This window comes from Pteronotus mesoamericanus, unplaced genomic scaffold, assembly GCF_021234165.1.
Source record: "Pteronotus mesoamericanus isolate MK-2021 breed Mesoamerican mustached bat unplaced genomic scaffold, CSHL_Meso_final scaffold_507, whole genome shotgun sequence".
NCBI lineage: Eukaryota > Metazoa > Chordata > Mammalia > Chiroptera > Mormoopidae > Pteronotus > Pteronotus mesoamericanus.
In genome coordinates, this window is record NW_026555319.1 from 17,313,822 (window position 1) to 17,334,420 (window position 20,599).

At 39.4% G+C, this 20,599-nt stretch overlaps 1 protein-coding gene across 1 annotated transcript in view; it reads left to right on the forward strand.

Annotated features, from left to right (window-relative positions):
• The first annotated feature begins 2,058 nt into the window (after positions 1-2,058).
• Positions 2,059-20,599, forward strand: part of DEPDC5 (DEP domain containing 5, GATOR1 subcomplex subunit) — a 91,640-nt gene continuing 73,099 nt past the window's right edge. Inside the window, exons 1-10 of the mRNA XM_054594411.1 lie at positions 2,059-2,202; positions 2,885-3,003; positions 5,185-5,272; positions 5,679-5,725; positions 7,869-7,954; positions 8,681-8,764; positions 9,986-10,035; positions 10,849-10,918; positions 17,453-17,531; positions 18,698-18,759. Coding sequence (XP_054450386.1) covers positions 2,946-3,003; positions 5,185-5,272; positions 5,679-5,725; positions 7,869-7,954; positions 8,681-8,764; positions 9,986-10,035; positions 10,849-10,918; positions 17,453-17,531; positions 18,698-18,759 — 624 coding nt within the window. The 5' untranslated portion in view covers positions 2,059-2,202; positions 2,885-2,945. The remainder of the gene's footprint in view (positions 2,203-2,884; positions 3,004-5,184; positions 5,273-5,678; positions 5,726-7,868; positions 7,955-8,680; positions 8,765-9,985; positions 10,036-10,848; positions 10,919-17,452; positions 17,532-18,697; positions 18,760-20,599) is intronic.

Below are 20,599 nucleotides of genomic sequence, written 5' to 3' on the forward strand. Positions count from 1 at the left end.
CTAAATCCAAATAGCACTTCTGCCTCCAGTCCTTTAAGTCAAGGCGTCTCGTTTTAATTTACTCCTAGCTGTTACACCGGCTGAAGTTGCCGAGTTTAATCTCTTTATTTATGGTCTGTCCCTTTACCCCCTCGTGTGTTTTGTTCATCATTCTTTGCTGAGCACCTAGCGGTGTCCTGCAAAAATAGACGCACAACAGACATTTGAAGAAAGGTTTGGGAGAGACTTTAATTCTCCCTTTTCTAATCAAGGTATCTCTGATCCCGCCGACATTTAAGCGGAGATAATGCTTTTCCCAGCTTTAGTTAGGGCTGAAGATATACAAACCCAAATGCCAACCCTATTGTCTACAGCCTGTGAATCCATATACCGTCTGTATAGACGTACAGATATTGAAATAAATTAACTTAGAAATTCATTTTAAGACATTTCTGTTTACAGAGTCTGCTTCCTTATGTATTTCCTCAAGCAACTATTTGTCCATTGGAGGTGATTTGAGAAACCCAGTAGTTCTGGTCTGCCTTTCTGCCTCCGGTTCTAATATGACTGCACAGCAGCACCGTTAATGATCTTGGCTTTATTTTAAAATGTGATTATTCTGTACATCGTACATTTTTGTATTAATTTTGATTTGAAAAGGTTGCATTAAATGAATATTTATCTTGTTCACTGAGTTTTTGGGAGTTCCAGCCTCCCCTTCATAGACCAGCTTTAGATAAGTTTTAAAAATCTCAAAACTTGTTCGAGGTGTTTCACAAGTTTTTGCCATGTTAAAAAGTGGGGTATTTACATTTCTAAGATATGCTATCAATTATGGACATCTCCGAGAAGAAGAAATCAAATTTTCCTGAGGCGCAGGGAGAACCCCATTAGCTACTTCTGGGATGGAAGGACTTCCCATCAGCCACTGCTGTTAAGAACGGAAAAGAGCCTGGGGGATCTGGGTGTGTCCCTGATTTGGCAACATAAAGTCTTTTACATGTAACATTTTGCCCCCGAAAAATTTTGCAACTGTTGCAGTCCATTTGATTGTTTCCCTGAAGTACAAAAAATTACAATGATTTAATATTTAACTTGTGAATCCTAAAGTAAAAGCGTGGATGCTTAAAACTCTCACTTGTCTTGCCACTCCCCAGTATCCTTGTAGTATGCAATGGCATTTTTCTTTCAACATTCAGAATTTTTCCAAAACCCATAGGTCAATCAATTGGTGCTGGCTACTTGTCAGAAGCCTTTAGCCAACTTCAGGCACAGCCCGCACTGCTCTGATTTTCTCAAGGAAAGAAAAATGTTCCGACCAATAGGGTCTTAGGCTGAGCCCTTGGGTATGAGATGAAAATGGTGGTTAAAAGTTTAGCCTTCGGAGCTGAGTAAGGATCCATCCTTGCTGCCTTACGAGGAGTTTCGTGTCTCCAGACTGATTCTCCGTGTGTGAAACACGATAGTATCTGCCACCTAATAGGAAAGTGATGATTACATAAGGATATCTGTGAAAGCCATGGTAGCAATTATTTCATAGCCAGACAGGCACAAACATCACTTGGGGTTTGGATTTGAAAGGTCCCCCAAAATGGTTACTTCCCAGGAGTCGCACGTGTTCCACCCTTTGCATTTTATAAACGTTCTCCCTGAAACTCTATCTTGCGCCTCTCAGCAGCCCAGTGAGGCCGGACGAGGGTCCGTACCATTCCCTTTATAGATCCGGGGACTCTTCACGAGTTTGCCTTGTTGAGGTAATCACCAGATTGGACACGAAGATCTCAGGCTGATCTGTTTAGGAACACCTTCTAGACAGTAAAGTATTTCCTCTCTAGAGCTGGCCGTCTCCTGGCCAGCCACCGCGAAAAGCAGAGGGCAACCGGAGTTGGGGGCCGCACGCGACGCCCCGCCCCGGGCGCGAGCCCCGGATGAGGAAGCGGAGCGGACACCGAGAGGAGGCGGAGGCCCGGCCAGAGAGGCCCGGGGCGGGGGGGGCGGGGCGGGAAGGGGGCGGAACCCAGGGGCGGAGCCACCGGAGCAGCGCGGGTTCTCAGGTGAGCGCTCCTTGGCTGGGGCGGGCGGGTTGGCCCCTAGAGCTTGGGCACGAAAGCTGCACGGGCTGTCGGGGCGTAGGTAGGGCGTCCCGAGGAAACGCCAGGGACCTGGCGAGGTTCCGATCCTCGTTGCCCCGGCCTGAAGCGGGAAGGGGCTCCGGAGCCGCGGGTGAGTGGAGCTGCCAGCCGGGGCCCGGGTTTGGGGAACAAGAGGGAGAGGGGGCCGAGGCTCCAGTTCGAGTCCTGGCCTCACCCCCCACCCGCTGTGTAACCTTACACAAGACTCTTTACCTCTCTGAACCTCAGTGGCCTCAGCTGTGAAATAAGTGTCTGCGGGGGAGGAACTGCTGACAGTTTATGCAAATGGGGATTTGGGGAATGAACCCTTGCCTTCCTCCCATTTATACTCTCTTTCCCAAGACATTGACGGCAAAATGTGAACTGTGGGAATGTCTTTCAGTCTCTGAATGACTTTGGCCTTGTTCTGGCCCACACTTTTCTCATCTACAGAATAAGTGTGCTTACCTCCTAATATCTCTTTATTATTTGAGTGTTATTGATGTAGACAGAGGCAAGGTAATGAGTGCTCCGTTCACTACAAGTGTTCGCTATGGGAGTGTGATAGAATATTTTCTTGGAGGTTAGACTAGAGCCTGGCCCGAATTCTCCTTGGTTCCCAGATTCTCTGTGTCTATTTTTTCTCCATCCCTCCTTGTACTTGGAAGAGTGATTTCATCCAAGGGTTGGTACCACCTCTTAGCTAAACAACACCAGTATTTTCAGTAGCTAAAAATCAAAGAGCAATTGCAAGGAAAAATCTGACAGCCCTTTTGTCTGTGTTTCAATGGCAGGGAGTCAAGATGACTTCGCTCCTCCAGGCTTGGAACAGCTGAAGGAAAAAAACAGTGCAAGATGAGAACGACAAAGGTCTACAAACTGGTCATCCACAAGAAGGGCTTTGGGGGCAGTGGTCAGTATTGATTGCTCTATGGGAGTTGTGTGAGTTGGCTGAGGTACTGTGTGTTCAGTGCCTTGAAAATTACACACTGGCCCATGTGACAATGGAGGCTAGACAACCAACTTGTCTGAATGAAGCAGCAAGTAGAATACAGTTATGGAGGGCAGTAGGTCCAGAGAGCGCAGGCCTTTTCTAAAAGCATTTGCACTCTGGCTTTTAAGGAACATTGTGAATTTTGCCAGCTTGCTACCCTTTATTTTTTATTATGTGTTTACTATATTTGTTCTATAACATTCCAGTCTGCACTGGTTTGGCAGAAAAGAGAAACATATTTAAAGAGAGGGAAATAGTCAATATGCATAAGGTAGGTGTGATCAAAGCACGAAACTTTGCATCGCTCTGAGGCACAGTGAGAAGGGGCAGAATTGCAATGTGTTGTCCTGCACCAAATCAGAATCCAGAGTATCAGCTCTGCCTCTAACGTACCCTATGACCTCCAGCAAGCCCCTAGTTCACCGTATCTACAAATCCATGTGCTTTAGTATAGTTTCTCTGTTTCTCTTATCACCATGAGTCTATAAATCTGCAGAAGAGGATGACACTTAATAAAATGACCTTTTTTGTTTTGTAAATAAATAAATTTTCCTCCTGTTGTAACAACCTTACTTGCTTCGGCAACTGGAATTAACAACCCAAGGAGTCTTTTTAAAATTGTACTTTGGTATGCATTTGTTCCAAAGGCAAGCACTGCCAAAAAGGAAAAGCAATAGTTTCTATGTCATAAGGTGTTGAGAGGATCAAGTTAGATGACATATGTATTTAGCAGAGCACCAGGCTCATTAGTGCAGCTCAATAAATGTAGCCACTAGAATTACCAGCATAAGATTTACCAGGGATTGCTGCATTTAAAACAATTTCTGCTAACATGGCACGATCTGTTGTTAACATATTTTGAATGCAGTTGATGCTGCCTAAATATTGGAGGAGTAGAATTAACTAGCCAACAGAAATAACTTTTGGTAGAGGGAAGGATATGAGAATACAGTATATACAGAGCAGGGCCAAAGTAGGTTTACAGCTGTGAGTATGTGAAACACAGTTTAATCTTGAGTTCTTATTTATTAATTATTATATCATTTTCCATATGAAGAACTGTAAACCTACTTTTGCCCCATCCTGTATAGTAATATATACACTGTATATGAGTCTGCTTTTTCATGTCCACAAGACAAAGGTAGCTAGTGCTGTACCCAGTTTCTTGCAAGACTATAAGTACACATCTAACAAATGTGGGTATATACCTGTGCCAAACATGAAGGTTATGAATATGACAAATCCCTTGTTTCTAAGGGGAGGGCATTCAGTTTGATGAAACAGACATGCAGAAAGGAAATGATAAAACAAAGAAAAATGGAATTCATGCTCAGAGAGCTTAATTCACACCATAGAAGTTAGCAGAAGACTTCACAGAGGATTTGACATAAAACTGTCAATGGAAACAATATACCAAATAAAATTGGGGATTAACCCAATGCTTTGCTTTCCCAGTGAATTTTTATTGGGTCTGGTTATATTTGAAATCTAGATATACTTGTCATGATTTTAGGATAATTAAAGGCTATGTCTCTCCCCAAAAATCAAATGAGAAAAACAAATTACTCCATCTTTACGGTTCTGAGTAGGTTGTATTTGAAAGAGTTCTCCCCCACCCCCAATGAGGGGCAATGGTAAAAAAAAAAAAAAAAAACAAAAACAAAACAACCCATGAAATTATGTCCTTCCTTTATTTTAAGGGTCTCCTTGGATCCTAATGTGAACTGATATCTGAAGTCTTTCCCTGTTCAGGTGCTGTCCTCCAAAGTCCAGGTCATTTTATTTGGCTTGATTACTATGGTATAGGAGGGGTGTTGGGCTTTAGGCAGAAGGAGCTCTGGATTAGTCCGTCATCGGTCCTACTATGCTGTTACTAGCTGTCTGCCTATTCTAGGTTATTTCCTCATTTCTGCTAGGTCCAAAGATTTATTGGGAAGGTCACATTAAAGCAGTATTTTTTAATACTTTTGGATAAGTATAAGGAATTGTCCTGTAATACAAACCTCATTGGGTTGTGAGGACCCAGCATGAGAACATGCACCACAACCTGTCACCCAAATGAGTGTGTTTTCTCCTTGGGATTGTTGAATTGTCTTTCAGATGATGAGCTGGTCGTGAACCCCAAAGTGTTTCCTCACATCAAACATGGAGACATTGTAGAGATTGCTCACCCCAACGATGAATACAGGTGAGTGTCTGACTGGAATCAAGGGAGCTAACTGTGTGGCTGTTTCCAGATGATATTTTGTTTAAGGGGCTTGAAGGGCAAGACCTCTCCTTGCCTTTGGATAAAAGTAATCCTGCCTTCTAGGGTTTGGTAAACCAATAATCTTTTTAAAAGCGGTATGTTCTTTCTGTTTTTAAAGCTGAGATAACTCTGAAAAATTCTGTGGCACTTTTCCATTTCCTTGAGCACAGGTGCAGAGTTTCTTTGTTTCTAAGGGAACTTTCTCCCATTGTTGTGCTACTTGCAAGTTACAATATGTCCAGAGTGGTCGGTTTGCCTTTTGGGGGCTGGGGAGTGAAAAAAGCCACTTAGTTACTGCTTACAGCATCCTATCTTTCTGTTGCCTTTTTTTTTTTTTTTTTTCCAGCCCTCTGCTTTTGCAGGTCAAGTCACTTAAGGAAGATCTACAGAAAGGTAAGAATTCCATTTCTTTTCTTGGAGATTTTTATACTTTATTGTCCCAGAAGCTGCAAGTAACCTCTCTTCACAATGTCAGGGAATGAGGCCACAGTACTTCTCTCCTTATCAAACTGTGTTCTCTCTTAAAAAATGGTCTGCTATTGGCCCTGGCTGGTATGGCTCAGTGGATAGAGTGCCAGGCAGGTTCGATTCCCAGTCAGGGCATGTCCCTGGGTTGCAGGCCAGGTCCTCAGGTAGGGACGTGTAAGAGGCAACCTATGGATGTATCTGATGTTTCTCTCCCTTTGTCCCTCCCTTCCTCTCTCTAAAAGTAAATAAATAAATACATGAAATCTTTAAAAAAAAAAGGTTCACTATCAAAACTGTCAATGACTCTCACCCTGGCACTGAAGAAACTATCTTAATTTAGTGCCAGGAGGAAAATTAATCTGAAGAGATAAAGCTTTATTTACACTTAGCTCCAAAATAATTGTTGGCAAAGCATGCTTTCTTAAATATTATGTTTTGGCACAAAATATTTGTTAAGTGCCTACTCTGGGTGAGGCCAGGAAAGAAACACATTCATGGTTATCTACAACATGTGCAAGGCACTGTCCTCGGAGCTTTTTATAATCTCTCTTTATCATCCCACCAATTCATTTTTTTGTTAGACCTCTTGATTTATTCAGATTATTTAATGTACAATGATGTAACTGTGACCCAAAGTGTGCAAAGTTAAAACCTCCAACTGCAGCTGAGAGGAGGGGGCTGGCGTGGTACCTCTGGGGATGGCAGAGAATCAGGAATGAAGGGCTGCCTCCTCCCCAGGGCTGTGCATAGTGGGGGTGTCTTGAGGAGCACAGCCCAGGTAGCTTGGGGCCAGGGGAAGGGAGCAGAGACCTCCCTCTGGCCTCTGTCAGCAGCCCAGAAATGCTCCATGGCTGAGGGGCAACAGCTCAGGAATGGGCCAGAGGCAGATGCCATGAGAGCACCATTTACGGGGGGCCTGGGGAACGCGGTGCCCTACATGCGAAGCCAGGAGGGGCCACCTGCCCCAGCGGTAGGAGCCAGACCTGAGGCAGGCACAGGGCCTGAGGGCAGACTGGGGGGCTCAGGAGGACTGAAGGAGGGTTCTACCAGCTCTTGAGTGGGAGAGGAAACAGTCTCAGCAGATGAATTGGTGTGCCTGAGGTCAGCAGGTAGAGGGGCCAGAACCTGAGCTCTGTTTATTCTTTCTGGATGCAGATCCTTCCTTTCTCCCTCTAATGACTATACAATGGCGATCAAGGAACCAAAATGTTAATTGTTAGCAAATAAGGTAATGCCTTAAATTAAAAAAAAAATAAGAAAAAAAAAAACTTCTAATTTACTTTGATGGATTGTGATGTTAACTACTTTTTAATATTTCAACTTGATTGGAAAGCAGTCTGTAAAACCCAAATCCTGAGAGTTAAGATTTCTGTAAAATCCAGATCCTAAGAGTGTCTTTCCTACCCTCACCCCATCTCCTGCCACCTGTGTATTTCTTATTTACCAGACTCCTTGCAAAGTTTGTTTCTTTTTGACCTACCATCACTACTTCATTCCAAATAAGAAAGGATCTCTTCCTCTTCTGAACTTTCACAGCAATTTAAGCTTTTTTCTTTGAGCTTAAAAAAAAGATTTTATTTATTTTTAGAGAGGGGGAAGGGAAGGAGAAAGAGAGTGTAAGAAACATCAGTGTGAGAGAGAAGCCTCAATTGGTTGCACCATTAATTGGTTGCCCCTCATATGCGCTGTGACTGGGGATCGAACTCGCAACCCAGTTGTGTGCCCTGACCAGAAGTCAAACCAGCAGCCTTTTGCTTTGCAGGATGATACCCAAACAACTGAGCTGATTTGAACTTTTCTATGTTGCTTCTTAAATTCTTTATTTTCTCTTTTTCTGTTCATCCTCTCTCATTTTTTAATTGCTTGTGCTCAGGTCTTATTTTATTTGCTTGTATCACCTGAAAAGCAGAGAATTCTAAATCTTAAGCTCCTGGAAAGCAAAAAATGTGTCTTGTCCATGGCAAAGGGTCAGTTGTGTTGCTTGTTGAATGTCTCAGTATTTATAGATCTAGAATATATTTATCAGCTTTTTGTCAGAATGTATTATTAGATTTCTTCTCTGTTTCAGAAACTATCAGTGTGGACCAGACCGTGACCCAAGTGTTTCGCCTAAGACCTTATCAAGATGTCTATGTGAATGTAGTAGACCCTAAGGTGTGTCTTTGTTCTGGACTTGAATTTCTTTTGGATATGATTAGAACCCTTCCTCAAGATTAGGTCTCAAAGGAAATAATGAAGTATAGTGTTAGACTATTAAATATGTGGTCACATGTAAGTCATTTAGATTATAGGTAGTATGTAAGTTGCATTTTAAATGCTCCCCTTTTTTTTGCCCTTCTTTTTGTAAGGATGCAATCTTTTTTTAACTTTATGTATATATACATATATATATATTTTGCTTCCTTTTAAAATATTTTTGTGTGTATTTACATACATATGTATGTGTGTTTGTGAAGCTAAATGTAAAATTTTCTATTGAAACATTAAAATTTCTTTATGTATTCTTCCACTTCTAGAAACTATGTTATAATGGTAGAAAATCTTGTCTAAAAGATCTTATTGACATTATCTAGGGAAATAAAGCAGATAGCTCAATGTCATGTTTGTGTGCCAGAATCAAGACTAAAACAGAATTAGTACTCTCGTGCTCTTTGAACTTAACCATGATACAGCCGCTGTAGCATTTTTTATAGACTTATCATCTGTTAAAAGCTTTTTTTTTTTTTGGCAGGATAAAATCTATTTGTCAGGGTTCTGCTATGAAATGGTCTTCCAGTTTCTTTTTTTCTTGCCAAAAGGTTTCTCTGTGTGAGTGGACACTATTTTAGACTATAAAGTGTGGCAGAGTAACACAGAGACATATTTGATTATCTCTTTTAGGATGTGACCCTTGATTTAGTGGAATTAACCTTTAAGGATCAATATATTGGCCGTGGGGATATGTGGCGACTAAAGAAAAGTTTGGTAAGACAAGATATTTTAAAAGTCTTTGACTTTTTTCATTATATTAATAACCCATGTTCTCAGTGAGATTCAAAGATCTAGTAAGGGAGAAGAGTTTACAATCATTTCAGATAGCAGCATCACAGACAATTATTACAAACACTTTATCTTCTTCTGTTCTCATGGTTTTTTGTTAGTTTTGTTTTGCTTATTCGCAGAGATTTTTTACTCTGCATTTTTGGTTTGAATGGGAAATTATAATATTATTTTACATTTGAATGAGACTCTAGTTTTCAGATTTTCACTTGATTTCATTTGTGTCTCACACCTTCTCTTTGTGGACAGATATTTATTATCCCTAATTTATAGATGCGAAAACTGAGACTGAGAAGTAGTGATTGGTCAAGATTAGAAAGCTGGTGAGCAATTGACACTGAGCTAAAATCCAGATCTTGCTATTTCCAGCTTAGATTGCTTTTGCTATATCCTCCTCCCATTTTCCTTACTTTATTTTTTAATTAATATTTTCCACTTAAAATGATGAGTTCATCAAAATTGTGAACTGGTGCTAAAATTCTCCTTATTGGCCTTTTTGAGTATTATGACAAATTGTAGGTAGAATTTCCATACAGTATATATATTTTCAGGAAAAGAAAATCTGTGCTCACTTTTTTGTACTTATTAATTTTAAAGAGAGAGAGAAGAAAGGAGAGAGAGCGAGTGAGAGACAGACAGACAGACAGACAGACATTGATTAGTTGTTCCACTTAGTTATGTACTTATTGGTTGATTCTTCTATGTGCCCTGACCAGGGATCAAACCCACAACCTTGGTGTATTGGGATGAACCTCTAACCATCTAAGCTACCTGCCTAGGGCCAAATCTTTGTTCATTTGTGATGGTAGAGGAGGATTCTATTTTCTGAAAAGAGAGCTTACCTGAGTAATAAATATTCTGTATTAAATAAGTATGTAAATGTAGGTAATGATGCAAATGTATGTAAGGATAAGTATGTTGGTGGAGCTGGCCACTTATCCACCTGGTCTTTACTATTGTCTCTACTTGCCAAACTCTTAAGAACCTACTGTTATACCTGCCTCAGCAGGTTTTTGAAAGAGATGCATCTATTACTCCCATGTTAATTGAACTTTGGGTTATTAGAAGAGATTAGAAAGCCAGGAGACTTTCTTTATGACTTTTTATGGCCTTGATGTATTATTGAATCTCTCTTTCTTCTCTTAGGTCAGCACCTGTGCCTATATCACTCAGAAGGTGGAATTTGCTGGCATCAGGTAGACATTACATGACTCTTGACTTATCTGCTAGTAAATGGGAGTAGGATCTAATGCAGTAATGGGACGACAAACAGTGTTTGAAGTATTTGCATGTGCCTATAATAAAATACATGATAGCTTAAAACATTAGATTGTTGTAGCTAAAACAAACCAACCGCCTCCAAAATGCACTGGACTACTGGAACTTGTGAAGCCACCTAGAATTCTTTAACCAGGGAAGTCTAGACTAATAATTTTAGAATTTGAGAAAGCCTTAGATAAACATATTTAAACAGTTTTTAAAATATTTTATTTATTTATTTTTAAAGAGAGGGAAAGGGAGGGAGAAAGAAAAGGAGAGAAACCGATCAGTTGCTTCTCATATGCCCCCAATCAGGGACCTGGCCCACAACCCAGGCCTGTGTCCTGACTGGGAGTAGAACCGGTGACCTCTTGGTTTGCAAGACGGGTGTCCAACTCGCTGAACCACACCAGTCACGGAGAACCCTTTTAAGATTTGATGAAAGCTGTAATACTCTGCCCAGAAAATTTTGCATCATTTCAGAGTTTATGGATTCCCTGAAGCTGTTTTTGAGACCCATGTGTTTTCTATGGACTTTCAGATTAAAAGTTCCTGTTGTATATATTCAGTATGCTCTAAGAATTCTTGATTTTGTGTAATATGTTCATGGCACTATCTCTGGAATATTGTACCTTGGCCAGGTCATTTGGGTATAAATAACAGAAAAAAGTGAGCCACCCTGAAGTCACCATTGTTTCTCTGTGGTTTATGTAAGAGTCGTAATAGCTTATGTGTGTTTCTCCTCCCAGGGCACAGGCTGGCGAGCTGTGGGTCAAGAATGAGAAGGTCATGTGTGGCTATATCAGTGAAGATACCAGGGTAAGACTAAGAAAGTGCTTTTTTGATTTTTGTTTCCCTGTACCATTATGTCTAAGGCCTGACATCAAAAACAAAACAGAGAAACAAGCAAAAACGAGATCATCTCATGGTGGCTACTGTCTATCTGCCCACCCAGGTGGACTGTATTTTAATATTGTCAGGGACTCCTGAAATTCTAATGTTTTATAGCTGGAGCTCTCTAATTTGAGGTTGGTCTTCATTTTCTGCTTCTGAAGGGGGTCTCTTTAATATCATATGTATAGGGGTAGTGTCTAACGTGCAGGCTTCTATGCCCACTAAAACATAGCAAAAGTTAGACACATAGAAGATCCCATTGGTAAACACAAAGAGAGGCCTTTGCAAAGGAATCTCCTTCTTTGCTCTCTCTTCTGGTTGGGAAAGTCCATACTTAAGAGCTGGGAACATTACCCACTATGGTGAGACCACCCACATGCTCTTCTTTATTCTCAGCCCTGTCTCCTCTGAGAGCCATGGACCTCAGGTGGGGGCAGTGTTGCCTTCCCAGAGGTCTTCCAGCAGAGACATTTTTGCTTCTCACAATTAGGGGTGTGTGGAGGGCCCTGCTAAACACATTTCAATGTATAGGACAGCCAGTAAAGAAATATTTATCCCCAAATGGCCGTAATGTTGTGGGGGGTTCTGTTTGGTGCATTGTGGGGTGTTCAGCAGCATCCCTGGTTTGCATCCACTGAATGCCAGTAGCTCCCTCCTCTCCCCGCCCTGCAAGTCATGACAACAGCAGTGTCTCCAGACATCACCAAATGTCCTCTGAGGGGGCAAAATTGCCCTGGTTGAGAACCATGCCTTTAGAGATAATCATTATCTAAATTTTTTTTAATTTCCTTGTTGTTTACATAGTGGTAATATACATACAGAATGGGTGAAAGTAGGTTTCCAGTTGTTTGTATGGGAAAATGCAAGTTAATAAATAATAATATAAGAATAAACTCTGTTCCACATACTTAGAACAGTAAACCTACTTTGCCCACCCTGTATGTTTTATTCTCATGTATTATTTGTTTTGCTTATTCTTGAGCTTTATTCAAGTGGAATAAAAATGTGTGCAGTCTTTTATTTAATGCTAGCTTGTTTATACTCAAGACTGTATTTGTAGTCTATAATTAGGGGTGTATTTGCTGGGTCATAGGTTCCACTCAAAGGTAATGCCAAGTTATTTTTTAAATTCTTTGGATCAGTTTATACTCCTAGTAGCAATATATAAAATCTCCTGTATTTTTTGTTCACTTTTTCCATTACCTGGTCTTAATTTTTTAAAGTTTTTGCAACTCTAATAGACATAATTTTTATTTTATAGTGATCTTAATTTGCTTTTCCCCAGTTCTCTAGAAATGCACCTTTAAGCATGACTTACAAAGACCATGATAATGAATAAATAATAATATAAGCATGCTCACCTCTTCAACATCATTCATTCATTTATTTAACAAATAATATGGAAGTTCCTCTTGTGTGTTAGTTACTGTGCTTCTCCCCATCCCCCTTTTTATAAAAAAGAAATGGTACAGGACATTATCAGTGAACAGCCTTTATTCTGGAGGAGAATTCAACGGGGAGAACGCCCATTCCCGGGGGACTCATGGGTGAACAGTACAGAAAAGATCCCCCCTGGTAAGGAGCTTAAACCCTGGTGGAAAGACAGATGTAACTAGACACCCAGGTCGTAAATGTGGTAATTACAGATGACGAGAACTTCAAAAGAAATTAACTGGGTAATGAGAAGGAATAACTGAGGGTGGCCTCCTTAGTAAAATGTGAAATAAATTAAAAATTCTGAGAGAAAGAGGGCATTGAAGGAAAGAGACTCTTTTTCACAAAGGTAGCAGAGGCCCTGACCGGTGTAGCTCCGTTGGTTGGGTGCCATCCCGCAAAGCGAAAGATTGGTGTGCGAGAAACAACCTATCAATGTTTCTCTCACACATTGCTGTTTCTCTCCTCCTTCACCCTCCCTTCCCTGTCTCTAAGAATAAATAAATAATTATATATTTTTCAAAAAAAACACAAAGGTGGGCAGGGAAGGCTTCTCTGAGAAGGTGCTGGAAAGGTAAGACTTAGCCAGCTTATGGGGGTTGAGGCAACAAGTGTTCCACGTAGAGGAGACAATTTTAAGAGGCCAGTGTGGCAGAAACTAGGAAACAAGTAGGGGGAATGATGTTGGTGAAGAGGTAGACAAGTTCCAGCCCATTCATGCAGGCCCTTGAAGGCCATTTATTCTAAGGACAATTAGAATCCATTGAAGGATTTTAAGTGTGGGTGTGATACATAAATTATGCTTTTAAAAGGTTGCTTATTTATTCCATTGGATTTTGTTGAGCAAAAAAAAAAAACAAAAAACCCCACAAAGTAACAGTGGCTAATTGATGCTTAAAGGTCAACTTTTTTCTTGCCTATAAAAGAAGCGCATGGGTAGGCAATTCATGGCTGGTGTGACAGTGTCACGATTATTGGAGACCTCAGGCCCCTTTCTGTCTTCCTGCTGGGCCATCCTCAGGAGTGGGCTTCCATGATCCATCTGGAGCTGCTGTAGCCACATCCATATTTCAGGCAGAGGAGGGAGAAAGGGAAGAAAGACAAAGGGATGCATTCTCCTGCTTTCATCTCATTGGCCAGAATTTAGCCACAGGTAGCTGTTTAAGAAGTTGGGAGGTTTAGTCTTTTAGGTGGGACCCTTACCTCCCAAAATAGAATCAGCTTCTTTTTTCTTAGGAAGAAAGAGTATTGGATAGACATCCATAATACCTGCCGTAGGCCCTCTGACTCTGCAGTAAAGAGTTGTTTGTAGGGACAACAGTAGAAGCAGAGAGACAAATTAAGAGAGTTTGACGATGGTGGCATGGACTAGGGTGGGAGCTGTACCAATACAGAGATATGGGCAGATTTGAGTGGCATTTTGGGGTAGAGTCCACAGAACTTGCTGGTGTATTAGATGTGAGGAATGAAAAAAAGAATTGAGCCCCTGGGTAGATACATCATTGTGCCACGTACGAGACGGAAAAGACTTGGGAGGAGACGGTTGGAGGGAAGTTAACAAGCTGTTTGGGAGGTCCCTGTTGGACATAAGGGGAGGCAGTTGAGTGTGGAGTTTATTTCATCAGTTCTCTCATATCTCCACCCCCAGCAGCTCCTAGCCATGGAAACCATAAACTGTTTCTCAAACATGTCTTGTTTTTTCTTGCCTTTATGTCTTTGTGTAGGCTGCTCTTTCCTGCCTGGGAGAGATTCTACCTTCCCCCTTTCCCAAGCCACTTAGTCATTCCTCAGCACCTTCTTGCTTCAGCCAGGCTGGAAGTGCTCCATGTCACCCCAGACATATGTCTATGTTAGTACTTATTACACTGTGGTACATATGTTTGCTCACATGCCTGGTACCAGACTGCAAGTATTGTGAGGGCAAGGACTGTATCTTTTACTTTTATATCCCAAAATTCTCTGGCATAGCTCCTGGTACTTAGTAGTCTTTCAAATGTTTGTTGAATGAAATTTTAATCAGCTTTAACGATAACCCACAACCTTCAGACCAACTTGTTGAATGAAATTTTAGACAGGGTTTCCCCACCCAAGAATTCATACTCTGATTAGGAAAATAAGAGTTTAGTGTATGAAAGGAAATCAGCACTACAAAGTTTAATTAATGGCACAAGGCCCTCTTACATTAGATAAAATTTATAACCAGTTCAGTTACCTGGTTTTCCAGCCCACAAAAGATTAGAAGTAGCAAACATAAAAAGAAAGGGGGTATTGATGTCTGCAAATTATTTATTACATAGAAGGGAGATGGATTACTGATATATAAAAGGATGGCTAGATGGTGATATGTAAGTAGTAAAGCAAATGTCATGTTCGGTATAGGATTTAGGTGGTGGGTATGTGGATGTTTGCTGTATAGATTTTTAAAAACTTTGTTGTGTGTTTGAAAATTTTTCATAATAAAATAATAAAAATCATCCCAAATTCTAAATTAAGAATGGCAACATTAACTGTATTATACAGAGATGGAGATATGTATATAAAGTTTTAACCAGCATTTACTAGAATTTCCCAGTTGGAAGTTATTGTTGAAAGATATTCAAATTCAGTAAATGATTGATTCATTTAAAAAAGGAAGATGAACAGCCCAATTAAAAAATGAGCAAATGGTTTGAATAGACATTTTTCCAAAGAAGATATACAATTGGCCAATAAACACATGAAAAGACACTCAGTAACATTAATCATTAGAGAAATGTAACTCAAAACCACATTGAGATACTCCTCAAACCCACTAGGGTAGCTATAATAACAATAAAAATTTTTTAAAAGGAAAATAACAAATGTTAGAGAGGCTGTGGGGAAATTAGAACCTGCCCACACAGTTGGGAGAATGGTACAGCCACTGTGGAACAGTTTGGTTAAATGTAGAATTACTGAATGGCCTGGCATATACCTGATAGAACTGAAAATATGTGTTCCCACAAAAACTTGCATACCAATGTGGGTAGCAGAATTATTCCTAATAGCCAAAAAGTCTAAACAACCAGGAATGCCATCAGTGATGAATAAACACAATGTGGTGTAGCCATACAATGGAATGTTATTCAATAAAAAAAGAATGAAGTAATGATTCATGCATCACTATGGCTGAACCTTGAAAACATTATGCTAAGTGAAAGAAACCAGCCACAAAAGACCACACTGTGTATGATCCCATTTATGTGAAGTGTTCATAAGAGATGAATCCGTAGAGATAGATTAGTGGTTGCCAGGGAGGAGGGTAGTAGGGAGTAACTGCTAATGGGTGTGGTGTTTCTTTTCAGAGTGATAAAAATGTCCAAGCGTTAGTGCTGATGGCTGCATAACATTGTGAATAAACTAAAACCCCCCCGAATCCACTGAAGATGGTGAATATTATGTTATGTGAGTTTTATCTTTAAAAAAATCTACCTAAACAAAAAAAGGAAAGGACCATTAGGAGGGCCATTGGAATATAACAGCAGTTGACACTTTCAGAATTTCAAGTGAAGGACGCATTTAAAGTTCTAATCAACGTTAACTAGAATTTTTCAAAGTCTCTCTGAGAGACTTTGAAAGGCAGGAAATAATTGATTAAAAACTGTAAAACACAAACATAACTAAAAATAGCACTTTATATACATTTGTACCCACACACTATAAATATGGAGTTGTTAACCAGATCTAGAAAAGTACCTTTTAAATCTACTTAATAAAATATAGCTTTCATAACAATAAAATAGATCCATTATATACATATAGTTTGAATTTTGACAAATGTATATACCACCCCCATCACAATCAAATATAGAACAGGTCTGTCACTCAAAAAGTTTCCTTTGTGCCCACCATTTGCTGTCACTACCCTCCTCCCCACATACACAGGCAACCATTGATCTTCTGTCTCTAGAATAATTTTGCCCAAAAAGGTATTTAAAAAAAAACTTCTTTAATGATAAGACCATTACATATTTATTATAAAAAATTTAGACAGTATATTTTTTGTTTCTCTGAAATATTTCAAATTTAAAAAGTGAACAAAAGGATAAACCCAAAAAAACGCGCAATCACTCGTAATGCCACTACCCAGAGGCGGTCACAGCTAACATTTTGGAAGGTATATTCTTTGAGTCTTGGCACTTCTGTGTGTTAGAGAGGGAGAGCGAGTTTGTCCAGTGTTGTCGATGATGCCCCAGAGACTATGGGAAGGCCTGGGAGGTGAATGGTGAATGTGCTTCTGCCTTTAAGAAGCAGGGTCTCCAGTGAGTGTCAGAGACTTACATTTTGCTTTGAGTGTCACAAACTTATATTTTACTTTCCCACTAGATGTCTTTGGAGCTTTGTGGAGGAAGGAAGGGCTGGCTAAAGGGCTTTGTGGTAAAGCACACAGGCCCAGAAAACCACTTAGACTTTTCCAGTAGGCAGTCTGGGTATGGAGTTGGGGTGAATTGTGAATTATTTATGAGACCTGGCAACTCATCAACGGGCATGGCTTAGCCCAAATTCTACTTTCATAATGAGATTTCCTTGACTTTCCCAGGTGGATTTGCTGCCCCTTCTCCAGTGTTTCTTGTGGGAAGCTTCATGGAACGTTTGTATATGTTGCAATATTTTACACGTCTTTATCCTCTTCAATAAACTTCTAGAAGGGGCTTGTTGTTGAGGATAAAGGAACAGAATCGTCTCCTGAAGGCTTGCGATGCCAGGGATGAAGCTTGCTTTGAGAAGACCCATGTCACAAGAGAAATCTTCTATCATTGCTTTTACTGGCTGGTGGTGGTAAAAAAAAAAAAAAAAAAAAAAAATTAATACACATACACACACAGATATACATACACACACACACATACATAAAATTTACCATCTTAACCATTTTTAGGTGTGCAGTTCAGTAGTGTTAAGTATTTTTACCATATTGTGAAACATCTCCAGCACTTTTTCATCTTGCAGAACTGAAACTCTGTATCATTGTTTTTTTAATGCAATTATGTTTTTTGTTTATTTCAGGTGGTGTTCCGTTCTACGTCGGCTATGGTTTACATATTTATTCAGATGAGCTGTGAAATGTGGGATTTTGATATTTATGGTACTGTTCCTAAACGCTGATTGTAACTGCTAATGGGGAGAAGTTTCTAGTTTCTCCCAAGTTGTTGTCATTTTGTCATTAAGCTCTTGACATTCTCTAATGATGTGTCCTGAGATGTTTACATATCATCAAATGATAAAACAAACATTTTATATATTTTATATATATATAGTGAATTTCATGATATGTGGTAAAGTATTAAAAGGTAAAAAAAAATTAAAGCACAATTACTCAATGCTAATAGATCTCTTTTTAAGTATAGTTTATTGATTATGCTGTTACAGTTGTCCCAATTTTTTTCCCTCTACCAATAGATCTTTAATTGTTGTATAAGTGCAGGGTCAAAAGTCACAGAGTGACTCTGTGGCTAGGAACCAACACTTCCTTTGATATCTTTCATTTCTCATCCTATCATCACAGAAATCACCACATTTGTCTCATTTTATTAAAATTACTACACAATAAGTAGAGAACAGTAAAGCTGCTATGAGGTGTGGATGCTGTGTCCAACACACCATCCTCACAGTGCATGTAATTTAAATTTGTGTTTAGTAAAAGCATAAATTACTTTTTGCTGTGAGTCATCACAGCAAAAATACAGCAGGAACCGAAAATGGTCATTCAGTGAATTTCTAGGGTCTACCACATCACCTTCTGCAAGCATCACTCTGAAAATAATCATGTTTGGAAATTAGATGGTTCTCTCATTTTGAAAATACACCGTGTGTTTCAATCATCAAAGCTTTTCTTAATCTTGCATTTTACATTGAAGCCACGACCTCTTACTAAATGAAGTAAATATTAAATTTGGCTTGATAGAAAGTCTAAGTTGAAACCACTTCTATGTATCTCGCTTTTATGTTCTTGTTTGAAGATGTAGCAGAACCTACCTTCTTTTTGATTAGTCCCATTCCTGTTATTTTACTGAGAGAAGAAATTGTAAGCAAGAAATAAAAGTAGTCCTCAGCTCTGACCAGTGTGGCTCAGTTGGTTGGGCGTTGTTACCAGTTGATTCCCAGTCAGGGCTTATGTCTAGGTTGCGGGTTCAGTTCCCACTTGGGGTGTGTGTGAGAGGTAACCAATCAATGTCTCCCTCCCTTTCCCTCTCTCTAAAAATTAATAATTAAAATAATAATAATCCTCATCCTGTTTTTATTTCTTTTTAGGGGATCTGTATTTTGAAAAAGCTGTGAATGGTTTCCTTGCTGATCTCTTTACCAAGTGGAAGGTATGTACCTTCTTATGCGCTGAATCTCATTGAGCAAACATTATTCAATGCAGATTTTAAAGATACATTATTTCTATTGAGCTGCATTTAATTGAGTTATCTTAGCTGAAGCTTAAATTGATGAGATGCTAGATTTAAATTATTTTAATCACCTCAACATTATAAAGGACATTATGAGAAACCCCTGGTGAAAGACTGGAAACTTTTCCCTATAAGATCAGGAACAGGACAAGGACACTTGCTGTCACCACTAGTATTCAACTTTGTACTGGAAGTTCTAGCCAGAACAACTATGTAAGAAAAAGAAATAGAAGGCATCCATGTTGGAAAAGAAGACAGATGATATCCTATATGTAGAAAAATCCTAAAAAAATCTATAAAAAAAACTATTAGAGCTAATAAATGAATTCAACAAAATTATAGGATAGAAAATCAGCTGTGCTTCATCAGCAATGAAAGTCAAACAGGAAATGAGACAAGGAATTAAATTTTAAAAAGGGAAGTAAAAAACACTTCCATTTATGAGAACGTCAGAAAGCATAAGATACCTTGGAATAATTCACCCAAGGAGATGCAAGACTTACATACTAAAATCTATAAAACGTTGCCGGAAAAAATTAACAAAATTCTAAAGAAGTGGAAACTAATCCATTTTCATGGATTGGAAGATTTAATGTTGTTAAAATGGCAATACTACCCAAAGCAAGCTACAGCTCAATACAGTCCCTATCAAAATCCCTATGGCCATTTTTCCCCCCAGAAATGGAAAAGCTGATTATAAAATTTATGTGAAATTGAAGGGGATCATAAATAGCCAAAACATTCTTGAAAAAGAATAAAATTGGGGGACTGTTACTTCCTTATTTCAAAACTTACAAAAAAGTCAAAAGTGGTCAAAACAGCATGGTACCGGCATAAAGATACATATCTAATATCAATGAATAGAACTGAGACTATGCCCTTGATTTGAGACAAGGATGTCAAATCCATTCAATCAGGCAAAGAATGGGCAAGAGCCATTGTCTCTTCTGCAATGGTTGTTGAAGAGACAATGGTTCTAAGACAAGTGAATATCCATATGCAAAAGGATGAATTTGGACCCCACCTCACAGCATATAAAAGTAATTAATTCAAATTGCATCAAATACCTGTATACGAGAGCCAAAACCATAAAAATCTTAAAACACAAGATAAATCTTTATGACATGGGATTTGGCAAGGATTTCTTAGAATGACACCAGAAGCACATGCAACCAAAGAAAAATAAATTGAATGAACTTCATTAGAATAAAAAATTCTGTGCATTAAAAAACACTATAAAAAAAAGTGGAAAGATAACACACAGAATGGGAGACAATATTTGCAAATTAGCTATCTGATAAGAGTCTAGTGTCTAGAATATATAAAGAATATTTACAGCTCAACAACCAAAAGAGAAACAACCCCATGCACAATAGGCAAAGGACTTGAGTATACTTTTTTCCGAATAAGATATATAAGATAGCCAATAAACATATCAAAAGATGCTCAACATCATTAGTCACGAGGGAAATACAAACCAGAAGGCCGAGGAAGGCTTGGAGGGCTGGGAAGGGAGACAGAGGGTGTTTCATACGAAGAGAAGAGAAGCCTATGAGCAGAATGAGAATGGGCATTAGAATGAGGTGTGGTCTTAGGTGACTCTGCAGAGTTTGTGAGGGGGGGATAATCAAGTAGTAAGATTGGATTAGAAGGATAGGGTCAAGTCAAGGCAGGCAATTCAGACTTGATTTGATAAGAAGCGGGAGCTATTAAAGATTGTCCAGTAGGGGTCATTGTGATCAAAGCTGGAGAGAATGTG